Here is a 13,022-nt window from a genome sequence, read left to right on the forward strand (position 1 = left end):
GGGAGAGCTTCGCCTGGAGGTGAACCACCCTTGGGAGCTCAGGCCGGTCCTGCGTCGCGACTGCCCGCCCCAAGCAGGACCTGCCCCCCTGCCCCCGAGCGCCCCCCACCCCGAGCCCCCACCTGCTCGATGAGCCGGATGACGCTGATGGTCTCCTCCTGGCGGAAGGTCAGGGAGCAGGGCAGGCTGTTGAGCTGCCCCGAGAGCTGCAGAGGAGAAAGGCCGTCCGAGGCCTGGGCCATGCTGGTGCTGGTGGCGTAGCCAAAGGTCTCCCAGGAGCAGCGGGACGGGTACAGGGGATCCAGGGCAATGCTGCTCAGCGTACGGGGGGAAGCATACCCATCAGCTGAAGCGTGCCAAGACCCCGTCTCCCACGGGACTCAGCAAGCACCCGCTCCCTCTTCTCCCCGCCAAGTCCAGGTTCCTTGGTCCCGACCAGGGCAAGATCCGTTGTGGGGTCTCCGGGAGGAAGAGGCTGGCCCCCGGCTCTGGGGTGTCACCCTGACCTGATATCGCTCTGGAGGAAGAGGCAGCTGTTCCGCAGGTTGGCAGAGCTGCCCAGGCAGCAGGTCACCTCCCCATATTCCTGCATGATCTTGATCATCTCACACATGGCTGAGGGGGCAGAGTCGGGGGGCACGAGAGTCAGGCAGGCGAGCCCCACGTGGGGTGCTGGGCAGAGACCCCCAGGACAAAGCAGGAGACAAGGGAAAACAGGCCCCTCTTTGGGACCATCCTGCCCCCAATTTCGTGAACATCGTATGAATACTGTCACTTCTGACTCCCTAGAACGGGCCACCAAGGCTCCAGCCCGCAAGACCCCCAGCTCCTCCCAGCCCAGGTTCCTCCGCTCCCTGCGTGGGAAACCAACACCGCTCCGGAGCCCGCGGGGCGCCCACGCACTGGCAGCGCTCCACACGAGGGCCGGGCTGGCCGAGCAGCCGCCACCACGGTACTTACTCTCGGGGGTGCAGTCGGTGAAGAGGGGCACGAGCAGGGGCACATTGTCGATGTTCTGCAGGTGGGGCCGCACCTGGTGGATGCCCCGGGGCAGCTTGGCCTGCAGAGAGCAGAGATGCCAGTTGCCTCAGGGTCCCTCCTCCCTCACTCCTCTGCCCTGGACAAGCCACGGGCCAACCCCAGGGCTCTGGGCACACAGACACCCCCCCACCACCACATCGTACCCGGTTGCAGTCCTCCAGGAAGCTGGGGAGGTCGCTGTCCGTGGGCTGGAAGCTAATGAGGTCCGAGTGACCCTCCTCCTCCATTAGGAGGAGCCCTTCCGCATCATCTCGGGACACTGTGGGGACAAGAGCCTGTCCCTCACCTTGGGGCCAGACTTCTGGGGGCCTTTCCTCGCCTTGCAGATGACGCAAAACTTCCTGTTTCGAGGTGTCCTCCCCCCCACCCCGTCGACTGCCGTTGCCGCAGGGAGATCAGAGCCATCTTTCAAGGGAGGGATCCATGGAGGCTCTTTCTAGTTGTAGCCCCAAGGAAGGGGAATGACCCACACCCACCTCGTGTCCACACCAAACCTTTGCCCTCACCCTGATTCAGGTCATCGTGCAGGGATCCAGTGTGGCTTGGACTGGAGGGGGGGATCTCAGAGCCCGGCATGTCACCATTGGGCGTGAGGGAGATGTGACAATTCCAGCCCGTCTCCAGGCCCATCTTTTCTGCAAACACCTGCACCGGGAAGATGGCAATGAACAGATGGGCCCAAAGGGTCGCGTGGGGAAAAGGGTCAGTGGGAGCAGTGGGGGGGGCTCCCCCACCTTGCTTTTGAGCTCATCCTCCAAAGAGAAGTAGACGAAGCGGATGCAGGCGTTGACCAGCCCGTCGATGAGGCGCACGATGTCCAGCCGGGCCTGGTACTGGGAGGACACCATGCCCATGAAGATCTGCCCGCTCAGGGCCTGCATGCAGTCTTCCTTCTCCAGCACCTCCCCGATCCCTTCTTCAGGAGGCACAAGGCACAGAGCCCGGCCAGGACACGGCCCAGGCAGGACACCCAGGAACCGGCAGATCGCAGGAGGCAGCCCGGGGCCACGCATGCAGACGCCATGCCCAAATCAACAAGCGCGTGGGCCCCAGGGGACCACACACGCAGCCACACACATGCACAACCAAGACATCGAGAAGCCAACAGACACAGGGGAAAAGACAAGGAAAGGTGCTCATCAGTCAGGTGACAATCCCTGGTCCAGGGCTAGGGGGCGGGCCCTACCCTCAGCAATGGCTTCGGTTCATGGTCTCTGGGGTCATGAGACCCCAGAAGGCTGTGTGTTTGGCGGAGTGGGGAGGGGTGGGTGGAGCTCTGAGTCCCTCTGCTCCAGCAGGCTTTGTGACCCGGTCCTTTGTCTGACTCAAATAAGGCTAATGCTCTATACACGCTACTGCTTTATAACCTTCAAAGAAAGCACTTTGCTATCTGTCATCCCAGTGGAGCGGCACAATGAACCCGTGAGCAGGGCAGACAAAGCACCTGGTTATAGATGAGAATAAGGGACTCGCCCACGTCACCAGACAGTGAGAGCCACCGCGGTGTTCCAGGTCCTCTGCTACGGTCTGGTCCAGGCCGCTGGAAGCCCTCCCGGCCCCCGGCCCCCAGGCACAGGGCCCACAGTACCGTCTGAGCTCCAGCTGCCGCGGCGGGCACTCAGCTTGATGGGAACGGTGCTGGGCAGCTCGCACGTGGTGAAGATGCTGCTCCGGCCGGGCGCCTGCACCAGCTCGATGCACTTGCCGTTGAGCTGGGACGACAGGGCACAGCTCATGGGCTTGTAGGAGAAGGCAGAGCAGTAACCAGACAGGCAGGCTCGCTGGTAGAAATCCAGCACTTTCTTTCTGCCGGGGAACCGGGGTGGAAGTGAGGTGAGTGGTCCTGGGATGCCCCACCCCTGGGAGCCGGGCAGGCAGACCACCAGAGCTGACTGCTCCTGCCCCTGGCCTCTGCTTCCTTACCTACCTGTCGGAACCCGAAAGAGGGTAGATGTCGGCTCCATCCCAGAAGTCTGTGCAGGCCTCCAAGACCACGTCGGCCGTGCCGTGGGACAGCATCTGTTCCGTGCCTGAGGGCAGTGGCGGGGAGAGGAAGGCCAAGCCATGAATGCCCACGCCACCTCACCTCCGGAGACATACTGCCATCCTTGAGAAGGGCACTAAAGGAGCCCCTGGGGGATGGGAACTCCCCAGGCCTCATGGCAGCAAACCTGTAGGCAAGGCCACTGGGTGCATAACGCAGGCTCTAAGCTGCCGGTCCTCCAGACAGTCCCATCATCTGTGGCCACCACCATCCCAGCCCCCGTCCCCGAAGCCAACCTCTGCCACGTTTGAGATCTCGGCAAGAATCTAATGCTCGTCGGCCCAGCGCTCCCTAAATAAGGACACCCTAAAAAGAGCCCCGCCCCGCCCAGCTCCTGGGAGGTTTGGCCTGATGCGGGCGGAGCCGGGGAGGCTCACTGGTGGTGGCGTCCTTGGTGAAGAGGCTGATCATGTGGCTGAGCGGGGGCCGCCGCTTGGTGACACAGGAGAGCCTCCCCAGCGAGGTCTCCTTCATGGTCTCGGCGCTGGGGAGGCGGTAGAGCGCAAGGTGGTTCCCCTGCTTGAAGAGCTCCTTGGCCCCGGGAGTGAAGCCTGCAGGAGGAGGGATGGCACGGGGCCTCTGGGAGGAAGCCCACCCCCACACACCACCCTCCCTGGCGGGGAGGGAACCCCAGTCAGGCTGGGCGGCTTCCCTCCACGCGTCCATCCCACAGGCAGTTATCTTCCCGGATGAGGAAGCGCCGTCAGGCGGCGGTGCCTGGTTAAAGGGGATGATCAGGGAATTCCCTGGCGGTCCAGTGGCTAGGACTCTGCGTTCTCATGGCTGAGGGCCCAGGTTCAATCCCTGGTCGGGGAACTAAAATCCCACAAGCCTCGTGGCACGGCCCAAGAAAAAAAAAGGGGGTCGATCAGAAGCCCAAAGGGTTGCTGGTGCTCTTGAGCAAGGCCACGCCCAGGCCTGGCATGTTTGGAGCCAGGGGCCCAGCCTCTTGGAAGAGGCCGGCAGCTAGCCCAGCCGCCACCCCTGCGGTGGCCACGTACCAATGAGGCGGGCGAGCTCGCAGAGGCCCCAGGGCACGTGCACGGGCAGCACGGTGCTGTGGCTCTCCTGCAGGGCGATGTTGCACAGGTGGTCTGAGAACCGGCACAGCCGCTCAGTGACGCTGGCGTTGCACAGGTTCAGCAGCACGTTGAGGCCCAGGGGCTTGAGGGAGGTGAGGTGGAGCTGCCAGTTGGAGTCATCGAACTGGATGCAGGAGGGATTCTGCTGGTCCTGGGACAGGCTCAGCATCTCCAGGTGGTAGTCACACACGAAGTCCTCGGCTTCATAGGGCTCGTCCTCCGGCCCGTGCTGGGTCTGGAGGAAACGTGGAGGGGAAGAGGGGCCTCAGGCTGGGAGGGATGCGGCGGGTGCCCCCGAGAGAAGGCACCGCCTCCCAGCAGGGCGTGCTCATGCTCGCGCTCTCCCATCCCTCTCGAAACCCCTTCCCTGTCCTTCCCGGCTCCTGGCTGCTTCTAGGATCTGTGCCCAACAACACTGTCACCAGCTCAGAGGAGGTTGTCCAGACCAAGCAAGAAACAATGAAGCACCTTTCTCAGCCAGGGGAAACATTTTTAGAAGGAGCCACTGGCTTTCTGTCTTTTGTACTTTTTTTTGTTTTGGGCCGAGTGGCATGTAGGATCTGGGCTCGATGGAACCCGCGACTCCTGCAGTGGAAGTGCTGGAGCCACTGGGCCACCAGGGAAGTCCCGGCTCTCTGTCTCTTGAAGGCTGTGATTAGGAGGAAGGGCCTTGCCCCAACCAATTACCACCATCAGAGAAACATGGAAAATGGGGAAGGGCCTACTTCACGGAAAAGCCGTGGGCGAGGCCTCAGGAGGTCTGAGAACAGAGGCCAAGACGGCTGTGCTTCGGGCTCCATCCGTCCAGGCCGGGCTGCACCCCTGTGGCCCCTTCGGCAGGGGAGGCCAGGACGCCCTGCGGCTGACAAGCGGGCTGCTCTCCGCCCTCTCCCCTCACCTTGCCGGGGTCTTCTTCACCGCCTTCTATGTCCCTGCTGAAGCTCACGCTGGAGCCGGACAGGTGTTTGCTGCGGCCGTGAGCTCTGTGGTGAGAGGAGGGCTCGGGGGCCTTGGGGCCATCGCCTGGCCAGTTGCCGCGCTCCTGCTCATTGGAAAGGTGCAGGGTAGGGTTCAGGGAGCCGGCCAGGAGGGCGTCTCGTTCACGGGGCTGAGGAGAGCAAGGAACACAGGCCTCGGACCGGCGTCCCGACGGCTGCCACAGGCCAGTGAGGCAAGGCTGTTTCGTCCCCTCAGGGTGTCATCTCCGAAGCAGATCCTGAGGCCTGAGCCCTCCTCCCCGCTCCTCGCCTCGCCCTCCCTGAGGCTACCAGCCGGGCCCAGGCCATACCTCCTCCTCCACCTCGGGATGGCAAAAGGAGCGCGTGGACAGGTCATCCGTTAGGTCCTCGTGGCTGCTGTGCGGGGGCTCCACCTTTCCGCTGAAGAACAGCACGGTCTCCGGGCTGGGGTTGGGCCATGACAGGATCCCCTGTTTGTCCACACAGCACAGGACCTGCAGGGAGAGAAGAGGACCGGGAAGGGGCCTTGGAGGTCCCCAAGCCGCCAGGGGCCACTTAAGTGACCAGACACGGCCAGAGAGCAGCCTGTCGAGGCCAGGTCCTCCCACGGGGCCCCCCTCACCGTGACGGAGCCCAGGCTGTGCAGCAGGCTGGAGCTGTGGCTCAGCGTAGGAGACGTCCCCTGGATCACCCGCAGGAAGTGGCCCCAAATGCAGCGCAGCATCTCCTGAGGGCAGAGACAAAGCCCGCGAGGCCGGCTGGGGCTTGGCCGTATTTCCCTGGAGATGGCCTCTGGGGCCGACAGAGGAAACGGTCCCGGGAGCACCAGGAAGTTGGGTGGAAAAGCCTGTGTCCAGCACGGCAGTGACACATTACCCATGTGGGACGGGTGGACTGAGGGGCTCCAGGAGCCCGTGGGAGGCTCAAAGGCCATAAAGTAGGGGAGTCCCAGGGTTCCAGCAGGGGCCCTAGGGAGCGCGGGCTGGGGGTACGGGGCCTAGAGCAGAATCCATCCTGGGTGAGTGTACCTGAGAGGAGACGGCTTCGGTATAGCTGCTCAGAGTGTCCTCCGAGAACTTGGCCAGCTGTGCGGAGAAGAGGGTGTGAGACTCGGGGAGGAATCTGCCGGCCTCTCACAGGCCTCCGAGCTGGCGGGTGGGGCCTCGTGCCAGCAAGGCTCCCGACGCCTTTGGTGAAGGACTCCCGGGCAGCCCTTGAATCCCCCATCTGCTGACAGCCCGGGTGGACACTCAGCCACCCCCGGGGCCTGGTCTGGAGACCCGTCTGGCTGGAGAGGGCAAAGCCCTCGGAGAGCTGCCCAGGCCCTGCCTGTCGCTGGGCCACGGGGTAGGGGCGGGGCTGGACTTCTGCCCTGTCTGCTGGGGCACAGCCGACTCTTTTCATTCCTGTCTTTGGTTCTTTTTGCACTGTCCCCCGACCCCCACCCGCCCCGATGCCTCGGAACAACCTACCAGGGAGCTGGGGGAAGCCTTGCTCATCTGGGCCAGGACACGGGCTTCTCCACAGGCAGTTGCCAGGACCCAGAGCACAGGGAAGAGCAAGGGGAGGATGGGCAGGACGCCATTCACCTGGGAAGGAGCGAGCCACACAGGCTCCCTGAGATGTGCTGGCGGCCGGACAGAGGGAAGGGCTTCCCCGGCCCTGGGGCCCTCCCCTGAGTAAAAAGGACAGCTAGGGGCAGGAAGGGAGGAAGGGAAGCAGGCGTTCTGAAGCTAAGCCTAAGAGACCCCTGGGCTGCAGAGAGGGAGGGGCAGTCAGGGCACCACGAGGGGACACAGTCTCAGGGGAAAGAGGAAAGCGCCACAGAGAGGAGAGGGCGGTCGTCACCTGCAGCTGGAGGAGGGTGTACTGCCAGGTCGTGACACCAGGGGCATTCAGCACAAAGCGCAGGGCGTTGGTGATGAGGAAGCCAGTCTGTCGGGAACAGGAGAGACGCTGCCTTATCCCCCACAGAGAGGGACCCAGGCTCTAAGGCTCCCCGTCTTCTGCCCACTCACAGCCCCGCCCCCGGCACTGGCCGGCTCACGCTGGGACCCTCTAGTCTTCACTCACACGCTCGTCCGAGTCTGGCCCCCAGGCTGCCCCACTTCCTGGCCCTCCCCCGCCCTGTGTGGCCCCACCTCGCGCACCAGGACCACGGGCACCGCGCAGTGCAGCATCACTGACTGCACCGTGAACCTCTCGTTGTCCAGAGCGGTGACTGGGCGGGACAGGGCCATGTCCAGGCACCACCTGCAGAAAGAGGGGATACTACACTCGGGCGAGCCCTGCTCGGGGAGAGGCCAGAAGCCCACCCCTTCACCTAGCATCACTGGGTCCTGCAATTCCCTCCTATCCCTTGGCCCCGGCCGAGTGGCCTCCTGGTCACTGTGGCCAGGGGCTCGTGGCAGCCTCTGAAGCTGCCCCCTCGGAGTTCAGACTGAGAGGGGGTCAATCACCCAGTCGGAGAATTCTCACAAGACACTAAAGAGAAGACCTTCCGGAGGTGCCTGCGCTACGGGACCTCAGTATGGACAAGGCGCCTTCCTGTCACCGGCCCCACCACGCCCCCTGCTCACAGGAGGCACCGGGCTGAGAAGTCAGGGGACAGGAGGAAGGCAGGGCGGCGCCCTCACCTGATGTTGTCAATCACAGGGGTCTCGAGGACGCGGAAGAGCCGGTGCTGCTGGGGGTTCTGTGGCCCTTTCTTCACTTCTCCCCGGGGGGAGGGGGGCGGAGAGAAAGGTGGAAACAGGTCTCCCGGCTCCAAGACGATGTGCTCATCATCCTGCCAGCGACGAAGGGGAGGAGGTCGAGGGTAATTAATGGGCTCCATGGAAGCCACTCTTCCTTGGCCGTTCTAGCTAAGTGGAGACATCTCATTGGGTTAGGGACCATCAGTTAGCACGGAGTCAGTTAGGGTGGGGCCTGGGGGACTGGATTCCTAGCAGCTTGAGGATCAGACAGAAGAAAGAACAGGACAAGGAGAAAGATGTTCCAGCTTTTCTCCATTCTCCTGGAGCCCTTGCCAAGAAACCCAAGAGCTGGGCTGGAAGCATCAGGATTAAGCCCAGGGACCCTCCCACCATTGCCGGTGGACACTCCCACAGCATTTCCAGGGAAGGAGAAAAGCCTCCAGCTACCTTGATCCCCCTCAGAGAAGCAAACGATTCTTGGCCAGGCCTCAGAGCTATGATGTCTCCTTCTACCAACAGGCTAACTGGCAGGTTGACGAGATGTCCATCTCTGTAGGCCCAGTGTAGGGACCAGGATGGTGCAAAGGGCATGTGAAGGTCTGGGTACATGGCATCTAGCCACTTGATCTCCTTGCCATCCCTGAGGGCATCTGATGAGAATGGAAAGAGGGAAACAGCCTCACCCACCGGATCCACACACCAGCCAGATCCAGCACACAGCTATGAAGCTCTGTCTGCTCTTCTCCCTTCCCCAGACGGCCTGCGTCAACCCACGCCGCTCATTCCAACACTTCCCCTCTACGAGGTCACCTCCCCACCACCCCAGCGCGGGCACTTGCACCTCCTCTGAACACCTGAAGCTCTTATTCTTTGTACCCCGCTTCCATTCAAACACATTTTGCTAACTTTGCTAAGGGCTCTGAGGGGTGTGCTGAGCTTCATGAGGGGTACAAACGTCAAAGATTAAGCCGATTTGGTCCCTGGCTTTGAGGAGCCATTAGCCTTCCTGTCCGCCCCAGGCCACTGCCTGGGTACCCATAGCCGTCCCACGGCTCTCGCTGCACCACTGAGAAGAAAGCAGGGCATCCTTATCCCCTGAACGCTGACCGCAGGCAACGCCAATGTGCTGGGGCTCCTGGCTGGGGCTCAGGATGGGAGCTCCAGGGCTCTGACACACCCCAGGGCACCTTTTCCCACCTGACTCGCCTGCCCCTTGGCCTCACCTTGGATTTGGTCAATGATCCCTCGGAGTCTCCGTTCTACCTCTCGGCGCTTCAGGCGATCTTGCCGCCCAATGAGGACGAGGTTGAGGAGCAGCAAGAGGAAGAGCGCAGAGGCGTTCACCAGCTCCACCCCGTGGCTGGCAGGGAGAAGAGGGGGCACTGGCGGGGCGCGGGCCCGGGGGTCTCCAGCCCAGCCAACCCAGGGCCCCACACTCCCTCCCCAGTCCCTTCTGAAAAGAGGGTCTCCTTCTGGTTCTGACACCAGCCGGCCAAGGGACTGTGGATCCCTACGTGACCCAGGCGCTGACTCTGGGGGCATCTCCCCTCTCCCCGGGATGTCCCAGGTGGGTGTGGAGGCGGGAGGGGGACAAGCCCAGACCCTGCGCTGGGAGAGGTGGGAAGGAGCCCCTCCCAGGGCCTTGGGCTGCGTACCTGCCAGCCGGCTGGCCCCCGTAGCAGCCCAGCAGCAGCAGCACGGCCAGGAGCATGAGCGAGGCGCCGGGCCAGTGGAAACAGGAGCAGCGGTTACTGTGGTGCAGGAAGCTGCTTCTCCACAGCTCCTGAGGAGGGAGGGGCAGGAGGCCAGGGAGTGAGAGGCCCGGGGGCCAAGCGAGGAGGGAGGAGCCAAGATTCTCTGTCCCGCATCCTAGCTGCCTTCCTCCCTCACCCACCCGACTGGAGAGCCCAGGTGGCCACCTCTGTCTTCTCGCTTTGGTCTCGGCTGGGGTCAGGACATCACTCTGAAAGGAACCCCGGCCTCTTTCTGATTTTTAGTGATGCCTCAGTCGGGTCACACCGTCCAGGGTGACAGGGAGAGTCATGGCCCCGAGAATGTGCTTCCCAAGCTTTTCCACCGCCCCAACTAGGCTCTGGACTCCCCATGAGGATGTATCACCTTCCATGTGAGACATTTCTTCCGTTCTTTTAGGTGTCCGTCCAGCACCGCCTCCAGCTGCTCCTTCAGGATGCTGAGGGCCTTCTGGGTGGACAGGCCCAGGGCCAAGGGAGCCTCGCCCTGGAGGGAAGCAGGAGGCACTCAGCATCCCTCAAGCAGGAGGCACTCAGCATCCCTCAGGAGGCCCTCCCCGCCCACCTCCCCAGAACCTTCCTCCCTTCTCCCAAATCCTCACCCTCCCTCCCTCCACTAGCCCTGACTCCTCAGGGCGTGAGCATGTTCAGATCTCCACCAAATTAAAAGACGTTCAAGTACACAGTGCCCTGCTCCTCAAAGCCAAGTTTAAAACAAAACCAGAGGGCTTCCCTGGTGGCGCAGTGGTTGGGAATCTGCCTGCCAGTGCGGGGAGCACGGGTTCGGACCCTGGTCTGGGAGGATCCCACATGCCGCAGAGCAACTAAGCCCGTGCGCCACAACTACTGAGCCTGCGCTCTAGAGCCTGCGAGCCACAACTACTGAGCCCACGGGCCACAGCTACCGAAGCCCGTGTGCCACAACTACTGAAGCCCACGCACCTAGAGCCCGTGCTCTGCAACAAGAGAAGCCACCCAATGAGAAGCCCGTGCACCGCAATGAAGAGTAGCCCCTGCTCGCCGCAACTAGAGAAAAGCCCGCTCGCCGCAACTAGAGAAAAGCCCGCACGCAGCAACAAAGACCCAAGGCAGCCAAAAACAAAAATAAATTAATTAATTAAAAACAAAACAAGGGCTTCCCTGATGGCGCAGTGGTTGAGAATCTGCCTGCCAATGCAGGGGACACGGGTTCGAGCCCTGGTCTGGGAAGATCCCACATGCCGTGGAGCAACTAGGCCCGAGAGCCACAACTACTGAGCCTGCACGTCTGGAGCTTGTGCTCCACAACAAGAGAGGCCGCGACAGTGAGAGGCCCATGCACCGCGATGAAGAGTGGATCCCGCTTGCTGCAACTAGAGAAAGCCCACACACAGAAACGAAGACCCGGGCTTCCCTGGTGGTGCAGCGGTTAGGAACTCGCCTGCCAATGCAGGGGACATGGATTCGAGCCCTGGTCCGGGAAGATCCCACATGCTGCGGAGCAACTAAGCCTGCGAGCCACAACTACTGAAGCCTGCACGCCTTAGAGCCCGTGCTCCACAACAGGAGAGGCCACCGCAATGAGAAGCCCGTGCACTGCAACAGAGACCCAATGCAGCCAAAAATAATTAATTAATTAATTAATTTTTTAAAAAAAAGCAACAAGAAGAGAGAGTCTGGTCTTATAAAAAATTTAAAATAAAAGAAACGAAGACCCAACACAGCCAAAAATAAATAAATAAATAAAATAAAACCCAAAAAACAAAACCAGAAACAAACCTTTCTTTACTCAGTGTCTTCTAACTCACCTTTCACTCAACTCCCAAACCACCACCAACAGCATCCCCCAGCCCCACTCAGACCGTGCTCACCACTGAGCTCCCGACTTATTGCACTGGGGCCATCTTTCGGATTTCCCGGGCCAGAAAATATGTATTGTTTACGTGGGCAGAAGAGAACTAACCTGGAGATTCTGGCTTCACGTTGTTCCTAGTAAAAAACATTAAGGAAAAACCCCACCGACTTCTGTTACCACCATTTCATAAAAGGGAGGCTACTGTAACCCTACAACATTGGGAAGGACACAGTCTCAGAAAAAAAGACAGCTGCTGCCAGGAAAGGACCTGCACTGACCGCACCGCACTCTCATCTCACCGCGGGTGGGTGGAACGTGGCATGGACAGGGGTGGTTCCCAGCACATTGTCCTATGTGACCCCATGGCCTGACCTCTCCCATTGAGACCCCTTGTTCCTGGGCTTCTCTCCTGTTTTGTCCTGTCCGTCTACCCCACAGTCCATCCTACGACATCTTCTCCACAACTTTATGTACGTTTCCAGGGCAACCTCAGCCACATGGATTCATCTGCCACCAATAAGCTTACAACTGCTAAATTTCACCTCTAGCCTGACCGCTACCCCGAATTCTGACCCGTTCCCTAAACTGCCGCACAGCTGTTTCATGGGTACCTATGAGTTGACACGTCCAAACCCCCGAAATTACCACCTGGCTCTCCCCGCCCGAGCCAGCACCCCTCCTACAGTTACCATCACCCAGGCACCCCAGCCCCTCCCCGCAACCTCTGCCTCCCCCTCCCACCTCCCAGTCCCCACCTTTTCCAAACCAACCGCTGCACCCCAGCCAGTGAGCACATGTCTGATGAACTGACCCTGTTTACCTTTAAAATCTAGCCCAGACTCCTGAGCGTGGTCTGGGATCTGCCAGCTTCTCCAGCCTCCTTTCCTGCCATTCCTGTCACATGCCGGACTCCCCCAGCTCATGTGTCAGCACCTTTATGGATTTTCCTAGCCAAGAACACACTCCCTGCCCCAGACAACTCTTACTTCTCCTTCGAGACTCAGCTCAAACACCACCCGCTCTGAGAAATCTTCCCAAAACCCAGGGCTGCACATACAGGGGGAGGTTTGTATTCCAAAGGCAGCCCAGGCAACCTCGCTCACAGGAGGCATCATGGAGGACTGTCAGTATAGATTTGCCTGTCTGGCTCTCCCACCAGACTGCCAATGCCTTGAAAAGGGTACTAAATTCTTCCATCTCCACACCCCTCCACCAACCACTAAGACAGTACCTATCACAGGGCAGCAGCTCAGTGAATGCTTGCTGACTGATTGAATGAAGGAATGAACGCCCATGTAGTTTCACTGGTCCCAATGACACCTTCGTCAGGGTTGTCAACCCAGGATCTGTAGCAGAAACACCTGGAGCTTTTACAAACGTGGCTGTCCAGGCCCCACCCAGACCTAGTGAATCAAAACTTCTGGAGGTGAGGCCCAGCCCAGATTGGATCTGATGCACAGATCCCCAGTTGGGGGTCCTGGAAAAAGAAGGCCCCCAGGAAAGGCAGGGCCAGGGGGAGGAGTGAGTGTTTCTCAGGGGCCACCTGAAGAGCACCAATGTGGGCTTCCTCCAGGGAAAGTTCCTGAGCAAGAGGCACAAAGGCCTGGACCTGGGG

The 13,022-nt window shown here is 60.9% G+C and overlaps 1 protein-coding gene across 11 annotated transcripts in view; it reads right to left on the reverse strand.

The window, feature by feature from the left end:
* TMEM94 (transmembrane protein 94) overlaps nucleotides 1-13,022 on the reverse strand; it is a 35,373-nt gene that overhangs the window by 3,492 nt on the left and 18,859 nt on the right. For 6 of the 11 annotated variants that reach the window (XM_089900055.1, XM_089900059.1, XM_089900060.1 and 3 more), the window contains 22 exons: nucleotides 9,941-10,060; nucleotides 9,478-9,605; nucleotides 9,046-9,182; nucleotides 8,270-8,472; nucleotides 7,763-7,914; nucleotides 7,277-7,379; nucleotides 6,975-7,061; nucleotides 6,599-6,715; nucleotides 6,155-6,211; nucleotides 5,749-5,853; nucleotides 5,456-5,620; nucleotides 5,066-5,275; nucleotides 4,087-4,402; nucleotides 3,463-3,636; nucleotides 2,969-3,071; nucleotides 2,630-2,847; nucleotides 1,776-1,957; nucleotides 1,548-1,686; nucleotides 1,185-1,300; nucleotides 961-1,060; nucleotides 507-615; nucleotides 123-312 (listed from right to left, as the gene is read on the reverse strand). In XM_089900055.1, coding sequence (XP_089756181.1) covers nucleotides 123-312; nucleotides 507-615; nucleotides 961-1,060; nucleotides 1,185-1,300; nucleotides 1,548-1,686; nucleotides 1,776-1,957; nucleotides 2,630-2,847; nucleotides 2,969-3,071; nucleotides 3,463-3,636; nucleotides 4,087-4,402; nucleotides 5,066-5,275; nucleotides 5,456-5,620; nucleotides 5,749-5,853; nucleotides 6,155-6,211; nucleotides 6,599-6,715; nucleotides 6,975-7,061; nucleotides 7,277-7,379; nucleotides 7,763-7,914; nucleotides 8,270-8,472; nucleotides 9,046-9,182; nucleotides 9,478-9,605; nucleotides 9,941-10,060 — 3,231 coding nt within the window. Of the gene's footprint in view, nucleotides 1-122; nucleotides 313-506; nucleotides 616-960; nucleotides 1,061-1,184; nucleotides 1,301-1,547; nucleotides 1,687-1,775; nucleotides 1,958-2,629; nucleotides 2,848-2,968; nucleotides 3,072-3,462; nucleotides 3,637-4,086; nucleotides 4,403-5,065; nucleotides 5,276-5,455; nucleotides 5,621-5,748; nucleotides 5,919-6,154; nucleotides 6,212-6,598; nucleotides 6,724-6,951; nucleotides 7,062-7,276; nucleotides 7,380-7,762; nucleotides 7,915-8,269; nucleotides 8,473-9,045; nucleotides 9,183-9,477; nucleotides 9,606-9,940; nucleotides 10,061-13,022 lie in introns of all 11 variants that reach the window. The other 5 variants (XM_089900054.1, XM_022589629.3, XM_089900061.1 and 2 more) reach the window with 4 other exon arrangements.

This window comes from Delphinapterus leucas, chromosome 19, assembly GCF_059928025.1.
Source record: "Delphinapterus leucas isolate spDelLeu-1000000601 "Yukka" chromosome 19, BTC_Dleu_Yukka2, whole genome shotgun sequence".
Taxonomy (NCBI): domain Eukaryota; kingdom Metazoa; phylum Chordata; class Mammalia; order Artiodactyla; family Monodontidae; genus Delphinapterus; species Delphinapterus leucas.